The following is a 17271-nucleotide window of genomic DNA, read 5'->3' on the forward strand; positions in this document are numbered from 1 at the left end:
GTATAAAGAAATGGAAATGTCTGTATATGTATTTATGGAGTGTCACACACACACGCTGACTCTGTGTAGGTGTGACAGTAATAAGAACACCAGATATCTGATACTGTTTGACAATCGGACTGCTCAATACAGTGTATAAAGAAATGGAAATGTCCGTATATGTATTTATGGAGTGTCACACACGCTGACTCTGTGTAGATGTGACAGTAATAAGAACATACGGTGTATAGAAAAATGGAAATGTCCGTATATGTATTTATGGAGTGTCACACACGCTGACTCTGTGTAGATGTGACAGTAATAAGACCAGATATTCGATACTGTTTGACAATCGGACTGCTCGATACGGTGTATAAAGAAATGGAAATGTCCGTATATGTATTTATGGAGTGTCACACACACGCTGACTCTGTGTAGATGTGACAGTAATAAGAACACCAGATATCCGATACTGTTTGACAATCAGACTGCTCAATACGGTGTATAGAGAAATGGAAATGTCCGTATATGTATTTATGGAGTGTCACACACACGCTGACTCTGTGTAGATGTGACCGTTATAAGAGCACCAGATATCCGATACTGTTTGATAATCGGACACCTCTATACGGTGTATATATGGAAAAATGTTAATCTCCGTGTATTTTTTTACGGAGTCACACATATATAGCATTTATTTGTCCGTGATACCAGCCGCTACACGGTAGTGTGTGAGGAGCGTACACCTCTATACGGTGTGTGAAAAAATTTACGCTCAGTATCTACTGTGCAGAAAAAAAGGAATAAAAGGATTTTTGCTTTTAAAAAAGCAGTTTGCACAGCAGTGTGCAAACAGCAATGCAGCTATTAGGGAGCCTTATAAGGCAGCCTAATCACCAACAGAGCTGCTGCACAAAAAAAGTGTGAAAAAATGAAGGTTTGGTTACTGCAGAAAAAAGGAATAAAAATATTTTTGCTTTTAAAAAGCATTCTGCACAGCAGTGTTCAAACAGCAATGCAGTATCAGGGAGCCTTATAAGGCAGCCTAATAACCAACAGAGCTGCTGCACACAAATAAATCCTCCCCTGTCACTGCACACTATACAGTTGTGTTTTACAGTGACATTCGCTATCAGCACAAGCAATTTTTTTTACTTTTTCCCTGCCTAAACACTCTCCCTATTGAGAACGATCAGCAGAAACCTCTCCCTATGCTAAGATCGGCAGAAGTAAGATGGTGGTCGGCTGTCACGGTCTTTTATAGGCACAGTGACGCCACACAAAGCCAACCAATCACTTGTATGCCCTTCTCTAACATGGTGGGGGCTGCTGCCGACGTAATCGCGTTGCCCACAGTGTGCGTCCTTCATGATTGGCTGAAAATAGGTGCTGGAAGGATTGTGGGAAACGCGACTTTGGCGCTTAAGTCAGCGACCTCATGGCCGACCTCACGCTATTGTCGGGTTTCAATCGGCGAAACCAGACTTTAGCAAAAGTCGGCGGATTCTGAATTTGGCCGACCCGTTTCACTCAACTCTACACCTGACATCTAAGCAGCAGCAAAAAAAAAAAGAAGTTCCATCTGTGACATTAGAAGTTAGGTAATTAAATGTTAGACCAAATATAGCAAAATACATTTCAAATTTATCATTTTTTACGGCCCACGAATCTATTATATAAAGCTCAATGTGGGTGTGTATGTATGTATATGTATGTATGTATGTCTGGGATTGGCATCCACACCGTCGCAGCTACAGCCACAAAATTTGGCACAGTCACACATCTGGACCCCGAGAGCATCATAGGCTATGTTGTGAGGTGAAATTTTAACCCCACACGTTCCAATTCACCAAACAATTTTACCCCTATCTACATAATGGGGAGGAGCTTTGCATATAGCGTCAACGTACAGATAATACAGGGATCACCAGTCACATACACAGGAGCTCTGTATATAGTGTCAGTGTACAGGTAATACAGAGATCATCAGTGACAATATTCACAGGAGCTCTATATATAGTGTCAGTGTGTCGGTAATACAGGGATCACCAGTGACAATATACACAAGAGCTCTGTATATAGTGTTAGTGTACAGGTAATACAGTGATCACCAGTGACATTATACACAGGAGCTCTGTATATAGTGTCAATATACAGGTAATACAGTGATCACCAGTGACATTATACACATGAGCTCTGTACACAGTATACAGTATATAGTGTAAGTGTACAAGTAACGCACAGACTCACTGGTGACATCTGTAGTTGAAGTCTTTCATCTTCATCCAGTGCAGACCATCATCACTTGTTCCAGAAAGGACTCATCTCTGCAGAAAATAACACAGTTATCTATAGTTATCTATAATGATCGCTTCCAGAGCACATTCCCTACTATTTTCCTCGACTTCTACACTATGTCAGATGAAGAAAAAAAAGACCGCCCAGCACAGTAGCAGGACCCCCTTTTATTCTCCCCCATGGAAGACAGTAACCTCAAAAGTAAATTAAATTACAGCAGTAATAATGTCCCCTGATTGGCCCCTACATTAATTATGTCCCTACTTGCCACCATACATGGGCCCCATGATGTGCTGTATGGAGGAGCAGGGGGCCCATAATATACTGTAAGGAGGGGCAAAGGGCCCATAATTTACTGTATGGAGGAAGCATGGGGGACAATAAAGTTGGAAAATTGTGAAATTTTCAACATTTTCACCAAATTTACATTTTTTTCACAAATAAACGCAAGAAATTTGTACAACTATCATGAATTACAATATGTCACGAGAAAACAATGTCAGAATCACCGGGATCCAAGGAAGCGTTTCAGAGTTATTACCTCATAAAGGGACAGTGGTCAGGATTGTAAAAATTGGCCTGGTCATTAACATGCAAACCACCCTTGGGGTAAAGGGGTTAAATCATAATGACAACCCAAACATCCAAATGACCCTGATCACAAGTTTACATACCCTGGAGATTTTGGCTTGATAACATGCACAGAAGTTGACAAAAAATGGGTTTGACTGGCTACTAAAGTTAACATCCTCACCTGTGACCTGTGACAAATGCCAGGAAAATTATTCGGGATGCAAAGAAAACCCACAAATAACATCAAATACTGGACTCGCTGAAAACTAGTGGTGTGGCTGTTTCAAGATGCATAATAAGGAGGCACTTGAAGAAAAATGGGCTGCACTGTCAAGTCGCCAGAAGAAAGTCAAATGACCCTGATCAAAAGTTCACATACCCCATTTCTTTATATCGTCTATTGCCCCCTATAACATTATTAAAAGCTTGAAGTCTTTTGTGGTAGTTGTGGATGAGGTTCTTTATTTTCTCAGATGATAAAGGTGCCTAGTCTTCTTGGCAAAAAGCCTCCTGGTCTTGTAAATTTCTGGGCTGTCTAGCATGAACTGCCCACTTGAGATCTCCCCAGAGTGGCTCAACGATATTGAGGTCAGGAGAATGAGATGGCCACTCCAGAGCCTTCTCTTCGTTCTGCTGTAGCCAATGACAGGTCGACTGGGCCTTGTGTTTTGGATCGTTGTCATGTTGGAACATTTAAGTACGTCCCATGTGCAGCTTCTGGGCTGATGATTGCAAATTTACCTCCAGTATTTGCTGATAACGTGCTGCATTCATCTTTCCTTCAACTTTGACCAAGTTTCCTGTGCCTTTGTAGCTCACACCCCCCCCAAAACATCAGCAATCCACCTCTGTGCCTTACAGTAGGAATGTTGTTCCTTTCATCATAGGCCTTGTTGACCTCTATCCAAATGTAATGTTTATGTTTTCTGGCAAAAAAGTTCAATTTTGGTCTCATCACTCTACATTACCTTGTTCCAGAAGTTTTGAGACTTGTCTCTGTGCTGTTTTGCATATTGTAGGTGAGATGCTTTGTGGCATTTGCGCAGTAATGGATTTCTTCTGGCGTCTCAACCATGCAGCCCATTTTTCTTCAAGTGCCTCCTTATTGTGCATCTTGAAACAGCCACACCGCTAGATTTCAGAGAGTCCATTTTTTCAGCCAGGGCCGGACTAGCCATCTGGCAATTCTGGCAGATGCCAGAAGGGCCTGTCTGGTCGTGGTCCGCCTTGTCTGCTATGTTGTTAACAGAATCAATGTTCTCAAGACACTCATATTGTTAACAGCTGTGACAGAGATATCGTTAGAAATATTGGTCTTGTAGTAAATCTTGCTTTCCTCCATCCAGGGTAATGTTAGTAATATATCCCATCTAATGCTTGGGGACGGAGACTGCATGGGCCTGTGTGATTTCAAATGCCAGGGCTGAATTTTAGCCCCAGTTCGTACCTGATTTCAGCTGATGTTATGTGTGGGTATTTCTTTGCATCCCGATCAATTTTCCTGGCATTTGTCACAGGTCACAGTTGAGGATGTTACCTTTAGCAGCCATTCTTAAAACCATTTGTGTCATCTTCTGTGCGTGTTATCAGGCCAAAATCACCAGGGTATGTAAACTTTTGATCAGGGTAATTTGGATGTTTTGGGTTGTCGTTATGATTTAAAAAGAGAAAACACAGTAGTTTGACAATAAGTGGCTTCACCCAACCACTAACCATGAGTGGAGAAAAAGTTTTGGTGTTATCATTCATATTCTCTGAAAAAAGGCCAAGAAAGCAAAAATTCTGCTGGGGTATGTAAACTTTTAAGCACAACTGTGTGTATATATATATTTATATATACACACAATGCTCAAAAAATAAAGGGAACCCTTAAACAGCACAATGTAACTACAAGTCAATGGCACTTCTGTGAAATCAACCTGTCCAGTTATGAAGCAACACAGATTGTAAATCAACTTCTCCTGCTATTGTGCAAATGGAACAGACAACAGGTAGAAAAGATAAGCAATTACTGTCATCGCCACATAATGTGGGACGTTCTGAGGCATTGTGCCTGTTCCAAATTAAACTGTAAAATTCAAATACGTGAACAGAGGAACCACTCTAAGGCCATGTGCACACGCTGCGGTTTTGCTGCGGTTTTGGCCCTGCAGAACTGCAGCAGTTCCGCAGACATGGTACTTTACCATGTTAGCCTATGGGTTTTCAAAACCGCAGTGCTCACGCTGCGGTTTTTTACCTGCGGAAAAGCTGCGTTTTTTTTCCCGCAGCATGTCAATTGTTTCTGCGGATTCTGCTGCGGTTTCACACCTTTAACATAGTAGAGGTGTGAAATCGCAGGGCAAAACCGCAGGCCAAACCGCAGAAAAACCGCAGGTCACTTTACCTGCGGTTTTACCTGCGTTTCCGGGGGAAAAAACCCGCAGGTGAATCCGCAGTTTGTGCACATACCCTAATACATTAAGAATCAAAGCAGATCTCTCTTCATTACATACCTTGGTCAGGGTTTAATAGCTTATTAGTATTCATAATTGGCTCATCTTATCTCTAAATATGTGCTGGCATTAGCATGCATACTTCTTGTTGGCTAAGTTAATACTGTTGACATCCAGCTTGTGGTTTAGGTGTCATACTAGACTCTGAGTTTCATTTCTCTAATTTTTATGCCTTTAGTACACAAAGACATTGCTGAGCCCTATTATCTGATCATGGACTCCATCTGGAAAGGGAAGAAATACATGTAGAAAGAAACTAAAATGAAGTCAGGATATATAAAATATAAATCCTGCTCGCACATTAACAAGACAACCCCTATAAAGGAGTTGTTATGCAGGGGGTGACCACAGACCATTTCCCTGTTCTCATCCTTTTTGGCTGTTGTTTTGGTCACTCTTGCATTTTGTCATTGCTTTCACCCCGACAGGTACAGTAACATGAGGCAGTGTGTTAGGCTAGCGGAACGCACCAAATAATAAAATGATAATGAGGTGCGTTCGCAGCCTGGGGTCCACCGTGCAGAGGTGGAATATTGCTGCTAAGTAATGGCGGAGACTATACAGCAAATAATAAATGAACACACGCGGGTTAGCGTCACCCGGTATGTACAGGAGCGAGTTCTGTTAATTCACAGAACCGCGGTGCCGCACCATGTAGATGCCGAAGCTTGTTAAATTCACAGAGCTCGGCCAGGTGAACGCTAGTATACAGACACAGGACTCCGTCCCAAGGACACAGGGTTAGCGTCCCTCTAGTCCAGCGGAGCCAGCAAGAAACCAAATGAGAGATAACACACCAGTGTGCACTGCACCGCTCTGGTGGAAGCCACTAACCACCCAGAGTGGGGAGGAAAGCTCTAGAGTTGCGCATGGAGCCGCACTGGCGGCTACTGCTACCTGGCGTAGTACGACAGTACCCTGAGCGGGGAGGCACAGTCGGACGCTAGTGTGTGCAGAGTCTCTGGAGCACAGTGGCGTGAGCACAGCCACTGACAGGCGCTGACTCTAACCACAAGACCCTAACAACAGGCACAACCAAGGGTAGGGGTTTAAAATAAGTCAGTCACCAGATACATGCATCCACCATCATACACACCTTAAGCATAAGAGTAGAGCTGAGCGACTTTGGTCGGATCGGGTTTCGTGAAACCCGAATGAAATAAAATTGGAGTCGGATGAAACTGGTCCGACTAGGGAAAAAAAAAGTCGGAGTTTCGTCCGAAACCCGACCCCAGTGCAAGTCAATGGGAAATAAAAGTCGGCATTGAGCAGATGACTTTCATCCACTCAATGCCGACTTTTATTCCCCATTGATTTGCATTGGGGTCGGGTTTCGGAAGAAACTCCGAGTTTTTTTGCCCTAGTCGGACCAGTTTCATCCTACTCAAATTTTGCTTCATTCGGGTTTCACCAAAGTCGCTCAACTCTACATGAGTCTATACTAGCGCATGGCCGAGCGGCCATTCGACTATTTTATAGCGGCGTCCTTCCGGGACCTTCCCAGTAGTGGACCAATCAGAGCAGGAACGGGACCTGCGCATGTGACCTCTGACCTCCAATGAGAGGTTGTCCCACGGGCATGCTCAGTAGGAAAAATACAGGACTTAGTCCCTGGAGCGTCTGCTTGCTGCTGATTCAAGCATGGTGTTACAGCAGAGCCTGAAGGAGCAATCAGACGCCTAGCATTAGCCTGGGCAAGACGCTTGGACCGACGTCTCTGCGGCTGCAGAGGAATGGGAGACCGCAGAGGACATGGCTCGAGACTCCCCCTGTGCAGTAGGGGAAACTCGACGCTTAACAAAGTGTCTACAACCCACAGAAGTTGCTCAGGTAGTGCAGCTCATACAGGATGGCACATCCATGAGAGCTGTGGCACAAAGGGTAGCGGTGTCAGCACAGTCTACAGAGCATGGAACACCTGGAGACAGGCCAGTACACCAGGAGATGTGAAGGGGGCCATAGGAGTGCAACAAACCAGCAGCAGGACTGCTACCTGCTCCTTTGTGCAAGGAGGAACAGGAGGAGCAGTGCCAGAGCTCTGCAAAATGATCTCCAGCAGGCCACTATAACATCCGTTTGTCTGCTCAGCCTGTCAGAAACAGACTCCATGAGTGTGGTATAAGGCCTGACGTCCACAAGTGGGTGTTGGGCTTACAGCCCAACGCCGTGCAGGGCGATTGGCATTTGCCAGAGAACACCAAGATTGGCAGATTTGACATTGGCACCCTGTGCTCTTCACGGATGAGAGCATGTTCACACTGAGCACATATGACAGACATGACAGAGACTGGAGATGCCGTGGAGAACGGTCTGCCGCCTGCAACATCTTCCAGCATGACCAGTTTGGCAGTGGGTCAGTAATGGTGTGGGGAGACATTTCTTGGAGGGTTGCAGAGCCCTCCATGTGCTAGCCAGAGGTACCCTAACTGCCACTAGGTACCTGAATGAGATCCTCAGACCCATTGAGAGACCATATGCAGGTGAAGTGGGCCGTGGGTTCCTTCTGAAGCATGACAATATAGGCCTCATGTGGCTGCAGTATGTCGCAGTTCCGCATGATGAAGTCATTGATGCTAAGGACTGGCCAGCTCATTCCCCAGACCTGAATCCCATCAAGCACATCTGGGACATCATGTCTAGTTCCGTTCACATACGCCATGTTGCACCACAGACTGTCCAGGAACATGCCCAAGAGTTGTAAGGAGGTCATACAAGCTTGTGGAGGCCACACACACTACTGAGCATCACTTCCTTGAGCCATTTCCACTGAAGTTGGATCAGCCTGTAATTTAATTTTACACTTTGATTTTGAATATCATTCCAAATCCAGACCTCCATGGGATATTCATTTTGATTTGCATTGATCATTTTTATGTTTTATTGTTTGCGACGCATTCCTCTACGTAACGAATAAAGATGAGTAACTGGAATATTTCATTCAGTGATATCTAGGATGTGATGTTTTAGCGTTCCCTTTATTTTTTTGAGCAGTGTATATGCATATTAGCGAGTGTGTGTATATATTTATGTACAAATGCGTATAAAAAAAATAGCACTCTAGTTATTATTTTTCGTCTATGAGGATTTTTTGAGAATGAGCTGTGTGTCAGTGGCAGCAATTTGGGTCACACACAGCTTTCTCAGTGTGTATACATGTATCTGCACATATATTTGCATGTGTGTATGCCCGGCTCCCCCTCTCCCTGTGTACAGCGGGTCTGTGGCCCGCTCCCGCTCGGCCTCCCTCGCTCGCTCCCGCTCGGCCTCCCTCGCTCGCTCCCGCTCGGCCTCCCTCGCTCGCTCCCGCTGCCCTCCTCTCGTCGCCGTAACTCTCTCCCCTCCCCTGGCACAGGCCTCTGCCCCCGCACTGCGCCTGCGCACAGGCCCGGTTCGGGAGCCATGTTGTGGGATGTACGGGGCTTGAATTCTCCTGGCTCCGTACGTATCTACGTCTTCTGCTGTTGGAGGCTTCCAGGCCAAACCCGGTTGTTTTTCGAGCTGTGAACGGAGAGCTGCTGCCCTGAGCCTGCCCGTGACAGTGCGCGGGCTCCGGGGCCCCCCGGGCGGTCACCATGAGCACAGGCTGCGACCTGTCCCGGAGGAATCCGCAGGAGGATTTCGAGCTCATCCAGAGGATTGGCAGCGGCACGTACGGGGATGTCTACAAGGTAAACCGGGCAGGAGTGTGGGAAGGGGGCATGGCGGGCCAGCTGTGAGCTCCGGCCAGTGCCAGGATGTGGGCAGTCAGTGCAGATCCATGGCAGTGCCACCCTGAGAGGCCTGTGCCCGGCCATAGATGGTCAGTGCTGTGCGCCCGCTGCATTACACTGGTAGACTTGTGCAACTTTCCTCATAGGCAGGAGCTGGACGACTGCTGGCAGGGCTGGCACACAGGTGGAGATGGTGCCCAGGTGGCAGGAACTGCCATGTCGGTCGTACTCTTACGTACGTGGGGTTCTGAGCTTTCTGTAGATGTTAAAACTGTCATGTGGTGTCTAGAGGGGCAATTTCGCCGTAAGGCGGTGTTGTGCCCCACGGAAGGTGGCGTTGTGCCCCACGGTAGGTGGCGTTGTGCCCCACGGTAGGTGGCGTTGTGCCCCACGGTAGGTGGCGTTGTGCCCCACGGAAGGCGGCGTTGTGCCCCACGGAAGGCGGCGTTGTGCCCCACGGAAGGCGGCGTTGTGCCCCACGGAAGGTGGCGTTGTGCCCCACGGAAGGTGGCATTTGTACCCCACGGAAGGAGGCTTTGTGCCCCCCCATCCCACGGAGAGCCTCTTTGGTGACATCAGATGACGTTACCATTGCAGACTATGGCAAATTATAGTGCCATCTGCGACAAGGGAATGCCAACTTTATTTCTTGCAGAAAGTTTACGTGTTGCCCTTAGCAACCTATCAGCTGGCAGCTGTCATTCTGTACTGAAAGCACGGAGTTGAGGAGTGGGCTAAGTCTAATGGGGGTGGGCCACCTAAATAAATGTACCCGTCCACCAAATAATTGATGGATAGATTATTTCCAAGGGTCACGCTGCTGAGACCCCCAACAATCCCAAAGAACAGGGTTGGAAGATGAGGTAGTGGACATGTGTGACCTCCACTTCCTTCTGTGATGCTGACAGCCATGTGGGGTCTCAGGGTGCGCACCACCCATGCATTCACACAGGGACCCTGATCTTGTATGGTCGGTGGGGTTACATGTATTATCGTGGGTGTTCACATTAGGTTTTTATCCTGTATTCAGTGACCCCCGCCGTGGCCTATTTCCGGACCCCCAACATTGTGGCTCTCTCTGCTGCCTGGTGGAGCGGGACTGCTGGCCACAGCCTGGCCCACATATATGTGTAGCGCTGACAGTACAAGTGTTGTCCATAGCTGCTGTGATAATTGCCATTATACCTGCCCGGAGCTCTGTACAATACATTATGCCGTCCAGTTTCAGACATAGTTGTCATGTTTGCGATGAAACTCCTCGGCCGGTGACTGTTCTGTTGTGCGCGGCTCCAGCAAGAAGTGCATCTTGTGTATTCCTGGGAATTGTCAGTGAGTGCAGGGAGTTCTCATTAAGTAATGCTTGGCTTCCAAAAGTCATTGCAGCTAAAGCCTAAGGGAATGTTCACACTGCATTTTTCCAGCCTTCTAAGACATCAGTTTTTCTAGCAGAAGACGTCGGTTAAAATAATGATAAAAAATATTGTAAAAAGGAATCACCCCGTTTCGCCCCGTTTCTCTCTGTAGTTATTTTTTCCTGAAGCTTCTAGTGTTCGCAGCTTTAGAGAAAAAAAAAGTCAAACTGCAACAGAGGTGATAACAAAATGAAGTCCGTCTGCCTCTTCTCTCCCTATAATCTTTGTTGACAAGTGACTGGCATTGGTCTCCTGCCGGTGAGTGATGATGCCATATTGGCATCTGAGCCCACCGATTGGCTGCAGTCATGTGTCGGCGGCTTGTAAAAAAAAGATGGGGAAGCACGGCTGGAAGTTTTAGGCTATGTGCTCACGTAAGCAGAATTTTCCTGAGCAAAACCGGACTCCTCTGCAGGAAATCTGCATTTCCTTTTCGCTTTTTTTGGCGCGTTTTTATCGCATTTTTTGTGCATTTTTTTTTGTGGATTTTTCGTGTCCTTTTCCGGAGCATCCTAATACAATGAACATAGTGGCAAATTCGCAGATTTTCAGTTAAATTAATGAACATGCTGCGTTTTTTTCCGTGATGCATTTGTTTTAATGGAAAAAACGCAGCATGGGCACCAAAATTGCGGAATGCATTCTAATAATGGGATGCTTAATGTATGCATTTTTTTAAGCGTTTTGCAGGGGAAAAAAACGCAAAAAATCCTGAACGTGGGCACACAGCCTAACACCGGATCACTGGGGAAGAGATGAGGTACATACAGTTCATTTTGTTATTGTGTTATTCCTGTTGTGGTTTTCACATTTTCGGTCACTCGTGAAGTCGCTGGTATAAGTTTTTGGCTGTTGATACAAAAGTTACCATTGAGACAGGAGCACTTTAGAAGATATTCTTAGGCCGTGTTCACACACCGTTTTTTTAGCGGTTTTGACTATAAAACCGCTAAAAATAAGCTTCCCATTAATTTCTATGCATTTTGCACTTTGTGCATATTGATGCTTTTTTTTACCGCAAAAAACCGCATTGCAGTAAAAAACGCAGCATGCTCATTAATTTCGCGGATTTTTCCGCGTTTCTGGCTAGTTCAATGCTTTTTTTAAAATGCACCGGAAAAAACGCATCAAAACCGTGCAAAAACGTGACAAAAGCGTGCGGAAAACGCAATGACAAAAAAGCGCAGTTTCTGGGAAGGGAGTCAGGTTTTTGAGCAGAAATTTTCTGCTCCGTGTGCACTTAGCCTTAAAGGGGCTCTCCACTACTAAATAAATGAATCATGATGGGCCCGTGGTGATGTTAGAAGCCATAAATGGTATACTCTCCTCTCTGACCAGGGCTGTGTCACCACACTTTGTGCAAAATGTACTGCTAGTTTCATCAACACCCGACGCAGGGAGGGGGGAGGAAAGCGTTTCAGGTGACCGCTGCTAACTGATTGGCTGCAGCCTGATTGGTTCCATCTGCACAGATTTTCCCCTTGGACGTTGGTGTTTGGGAACTATTGGGGAACACAATACGGACTTTGGAGGATTAGCTGCTGTTTGGAAGATGAGTACAAGTTTCTTGTTTTCTTACACTTCTCTGGACCCAAACAGACAGTATAAACTAAGCATGTAGCCTTGTAGGGGGATCTAACCACTAAAAAAAAAAATTGCACGGTGAGGCTGGGTTCTGAAAGTTGTGCTTCACAATCCCTTTCCACAAGGCAATGCGCGGTCTTCTGACCCTAACATACAGTCTCGTATCGCCCTGTCCATACATCAGGCTGTAAATCGAGGGCGGGTGAGCTACTGTCAGCCTTTGCGTTGGAGACTGTATACAAACCGTCAGAATCAGCCACTATCCTGCAGAATCCATAGTTTATTCAAATATGCTTTTCAGCGTGCTCGTTGCGTCCTTGGCCTCATTAAATGTCAGTTTTTCGTGTCTTAATTAATCCTTGGTGTGGCCAAGAAGCTCAGTACACTGTGCCGCCCACTGGTTTTGCAGGTAGCTGTCTCCTATCGCTGGTGATTGACAGCTCTGAAGTAAGCGCTGCCTATAGAGAGAGGCAAGCTAGTGCGGTCAATCACCAGTGAGGGAGGCAGGGGACGCAAAACCAGTGCACGGCGTCTCTCGGCCACACCGAGGGTGCACCGAGCCCCGTGATTACTATATTTGGTTAAACGTCAGTTTCTGCATGACGGAGGCAGCTCACAAAGCACTAAAGGTTCGATTTTTCTTTTTTAGGAGCTGTATCCCCTACAAGGCTGTGTGCTTAGTTTATACTGTCAGTTCAATTGCCAGATTCCCTTTTGTTTAACTTGGTTACTAGTGGAGAAACTCTTCAAAGATCTGTCTGACATACAGCTGTGTGAAAAAGTGTTTGCCCCCTTCCTGATCTCCTATTCATTTCATGTTTGTTGTCACACAAATGTTTCAGATCAAGAAACAAAATTAACTATTACACAAACATAACACAAGTAAAGACAAAATGTACAGTACGTATGAAGCTTTAATGGCAGGACCAACTAAACCTGTGTAATAAAAAAAATATATATTTATGTGTGTGTGTTAGCATTCGGTTCTGAAGGCTGTGTCCGTGAATAGAACACTGTGAGACATGCCAGCAAGTGTGGTATCTACATTATTCATTGTCTATGGAACTGATGGAAATACCTGAGCGCACTGCTCTATAGATAATGAGTAGAGAAGGTGGCCAGCATGTACAACTCTGCTCCATCCAGGACGAGACTGCAGACCCCTGTTCTCAGGATCTTTGGGGGGCCCAGTGGTCGAATCCCCACTGATCAACAAGTTATCCATGATCTGATGGATCTGGGATAATTTTATTATTTAGTGAATAACCATTTAAAGAGCCACGTTGATTCTGCTGTTCTTTACAATTACAGTATATACAAACAGCTAGATACACATACACACATGCACATACATAAAAACATATACACACGCACATATCCAAGCATGGGACCCAATACTGGAACGGAGGGTAAATATTGTGTGTTGTTGTTTTTTTATAGCAGGAATACTGGCTGTTTTCAGGAGAGCTCAGGTTTTTTAAATTATTTTTTTTATGCAAGATATTTAACTCTTTAAGTTGAACCAATGAGATTTTAAGGGCCTTGCAGTCAATAGAGTACATGAAGGAAATATTAACTTGCAGTCATCATTCTGCCATCATCATGCAAAGCACTGACCAAACTTTTCAGATTAATTGTTTCTTCTATACTTTTTAGATATTGCCATTAAAGGGAACCTGTCAGCTGATACATGCTGCCCAAACCGTGGACATCATGTATCAGGCACTGGCTGTACGATCTCAGCCATGTATGTTTGTGTCTGAAACGCTACAGCATTCAGAGAAAAACATACTTTTAATAGAGCCAGATAGCTGGCATAGTATTTGTATAACTTTTTTCTGCTGGTTGTGTAGTAAATAGTAAAATGGCATCTATGGTTGGTCTGTCTCTAAAAGTGCTCCCTGTTGTAACACGAAGGGCTTGTACCAAATATAAAAAGCATTTCTAATGCATAAACCTGAGCAGTAATGCTAATCACAACCCTTGCACAGGGGTGGCGCTGTTTTTGTGAAAAAGTTCGTTTTACTCCTTTATAAGTTCCCAGTCCTGGTACAAGTAGAAGCTTCTATATTAACCCCATTCCTACACTAGACGTACTATTCCGTCCATGTGACCTGGGTCCTAAGTCCCAAGGACGGAATAGTACGTCTAATGCGATCAGCTGCGCTCACGGGGGGAGCGCAGCTAATGGCGGCCGGGTGTCAGCTGATTATCACAGCTGACACCCGGCACTATGTGTCAGGGGCGGTTACGGACCGCCCCTGACACGTTAACCCCTGGCACACTGTGATCAAACACGATCGCAGTGTACCGGGAGTTTAGGGAAGCATCGGGAGGGAGGGGGCTCCCTCCGTGCTTCCCTGAGACCCTCACAGCAGCGCGATGTGCAGTGCCGCTGCGGGGGTCTCCTTCCCTGCAGGTCCCCAAATCCAAAATGGCGGTGGGGACCTTCGGGGGCCTGCAGGGAGGCGGCTTCCTCATGTTGCAAAGCGCCGGCATGAGGAAGCATGCAGCACTGCCTGTGACAGATCGCTGATCTGTCACAGCGATCTGTGATGTGACAGATAAGCGATCTGTCACATGACAGTTATGTCCCCCCTGGGACATTGTAATAAAGTTTAAAAAGAAAAAAGTGTAAAAATAATTTATAAAAAATCGCTAAATAAATAAAAAAAAAAAAATTCCCTAATTCATTTTTTGAAAAGCAAAAAAACAAACAAACAAAAAGTACACATATTTGGTATCGCCGCATCCGTAACGACCCGCCCTATAAAACTGTCCCACTAGTTAACCCCTTTATTGAACCCCTTAAAAAATAAAAATAAAAAACGACGCAAAAAATAAAGCTTTATCATCATACAGCCGAACAAAAAGTGCAAAAACGCGCGATCAAAAAGACGGATATAAATAACCATGGTACCGCTGTCACGTCACCTTGTCCCGCAAAAAACGAGCCGCCACACAGCGTCATCAGAGAAAAAGTAAAAAAGTTATAGCTCGCAGAATAAAGCGATGTAAAAATAATTATTTTTTATATAAAATTGTTTTCATTGCATAAAAGCGCCGAAACATAAAAAAAGACATAAATGAGGTATCGCTGTAACCGTACTGACCCAAAGAATAAAACCGCTTTATCAATTTTACCGCACGCGGAATGGTGTAAACGCACCCCCCAAAAGAAATTCATGAAACGCTGGTTTTTATTCATTCTGCGTCCTAAAAATCGGAATAAAAAGCGATAAAAAAAGTCACGTGCCCGAAAATGGTACCAATAAAAACGTCAACTCGTCCCGCGAAAAATAAGACCTCACATGACTCGGTGGGTCAAAATATGGAAAAATTATAGCTCTCAAGATGTGGTGATGCATAAACTATTTTTACAATAAAAAGTGTCTTTTAGCATATGACAGCTGCCAAAAATTAAAACCCGCCATAAATAGTAAATCAAACCCCCCGTTATCACCCCCTTAGTTAGGGAAAAATAATAAAATAAAAAAAAATGTATTTATCTCCATTTTCCCATTAGGGCTAGGGGTGTGTTGGGGTTAGGGTTGGAGTTAGAATTCGGGGGTTTCCACTGTTTTGGCACTTCAGGGGCTTTCCAAATGCGACATGGCGTCCAATCTCAATTCCAGCCAAAAAAGTCAAATGGCGCTGCTTCCCTTCCGAGCTCTGCCATGCGCCCAAATAGTGGTTTACCCCCACATATGGGGTATCGGCTTACTCAGGACAAATTGCACAATAACTTTTGGGGTCCTGTTACTCTTGGGAAAATAACGATTGGGTGTGAAGAGATCATTTTTGTGGAAAAAATATGATTTTTTAGTTGTACGGCTGTACGTTATAAACTTCTGTGAAGCCCTTGGGGGTTCAAAGTGCTCACTACATATCTAGATAAGTTCCTTGGGGGGGGGTCAAGTTTCCAAAATGGGGTCACTTGTCGGGGGTTTCCACTGTTTAGGCACATCAGGGGCTCTCTAAACTTGACATGGCGTCCGATCTGAATTCCAGCCAATTTTGCTGTGAAAAAGTCAAACGGCTCTCCTTCCCTTCCGAGCTCTGCCATGCGCCCAAACAGTGGTTCCCCCCCACATATCAGGTTTCGGCGTACGCAGGACAAATTGCACAATAACTTTTCCAGTCAAATTTCTCCTGTTACCCTTGGTAAAATAAAAAAAATTGAACCTGAAGTAATGTTTTTTGTGAAAAAAGTTAAATGTTCATTTTTTTTTAAACATTCAAAAAATTCCTGTGAAGCACCTGAAGGGTTAATAAACTTCTTGAATGTGGTTTTGAGCACCTTGAGGGGTGCAGGTTTTAGAATGGTGTCACTTTTGGGTATTTTCTATCATATCGACCCCTCAAAGTGACTTCAAATGTGATGTGGTCCCTAAAAATAAAATGGTGTTGTAAAAATGAGAAATCGCTGGTCAACTTTTAACCCTTATAACTTCCTAACAAAAAAAATTTTGTTTCCCAAATTGTGCTGATGTAAAGTAGGCATGTGGGGAATGTTACTTATTAAGTTTTTTGTGTGCCATATCTCTGTGATTTAAGAGCATAAAAATTCAAAATTGGAAAATTGCGAAATTTTCGCCAAATTTCCGTTTTTTTCACAAATAAACGCAAGTTATATGAATGAAATTTTTCCACTAACATGAAGTACAATATATCACGAGAAAACAATGTCAGAATCACCAGGATCCATGGAAGCGTTCCAGAGTTATTACCTCATAAAGGGACAGTGGTCAGAATTGTTAAAAATTGGCCTGGGCATTAACATGCAAACCACCATTGGGAGAAAAGGGGTTAGGGTACTGTCACACTTAGCGATGTACCAGCGATCCCGACCAGCGATATGACGCGGTCAGGATCGCTGGTACATCGCTAAGTGGTCGCTAGTGAGCTGCCAAACAGGCAGATCTCACTATCGACATCGCTGGGGACGGGGGTCGCTACTTACCTGTCACACCAGGCGGTCCTGCGTCCTCCCGCCCGGCTCCACGCGTCGCTCGTCGTCACAGCAGGAAGCTGACGACGAGAAACAGTCCAGCCTGTTCTCGCGCGATCAGCGATAATCAGCGAGGGCGCGGGTTGTAGGTAAGTATCAGACACAGCGATATCGCTAGCAATATCGCTATAACGTCACAAGTTATAGCGATATTGCTAGCGATATCGCTTAGTGTGACAGGCCCTTTAAATGTCTGACCTCTGTCCTAA

At 45.1% G+C, this 17271-nt stretch overlaps 1 protein-coding gene across 6 annotated transcripts in view; it reads left to right on the forward strand.

The window, feature by feature from the left end:
* The first annotated feature begins 8578 nt into the window (after positions 1–8578).
* MAP4K3 (mitogen-activated protein kinase kinase kinase kinase 3) overlaps positions 8579–17271 on the forward strand; it is a 399677-nt gene continuing 390984 nt past the window's right edge. For 2 of the 6 annotated variants that reach the window (XM_073557519.1, XM_073557520.1), the window contains exon 1: positions 8579–9013. In XM_073557519.1, coding sequence (XP_073413620.1) covers positions 8918–9013 — 96 coding nt within the window. In that variant the 5' untranslated portion in view covers positions 8579–8917. The remainder of the gene's footprint in view (positions 9014–17271) is intronic. The other 4 variants (XM_073557521.1, XM_073557523.1, XM_073557522.1 and 1 more) reach the window with 3 other exon arrangements.

The sequence above is a fragment of the Dendrobates tinctorius genome, unplaced genomic scaffold (assembly GCF_039654945.1).
Source record: "Dendrobates tinctorius isolate UK_male_01 unplaced genomic scaffold, ASM3965494v1 ptg000250l, whole genome shotgun sequence".
Taxonomy (NCBI): domain Eukaryota; kingdom Metazoa; phylum Chordata; class Amphibia; order Anura; family Dendrobatidae; genus Dendrobates; species Dendrobates tinctorius.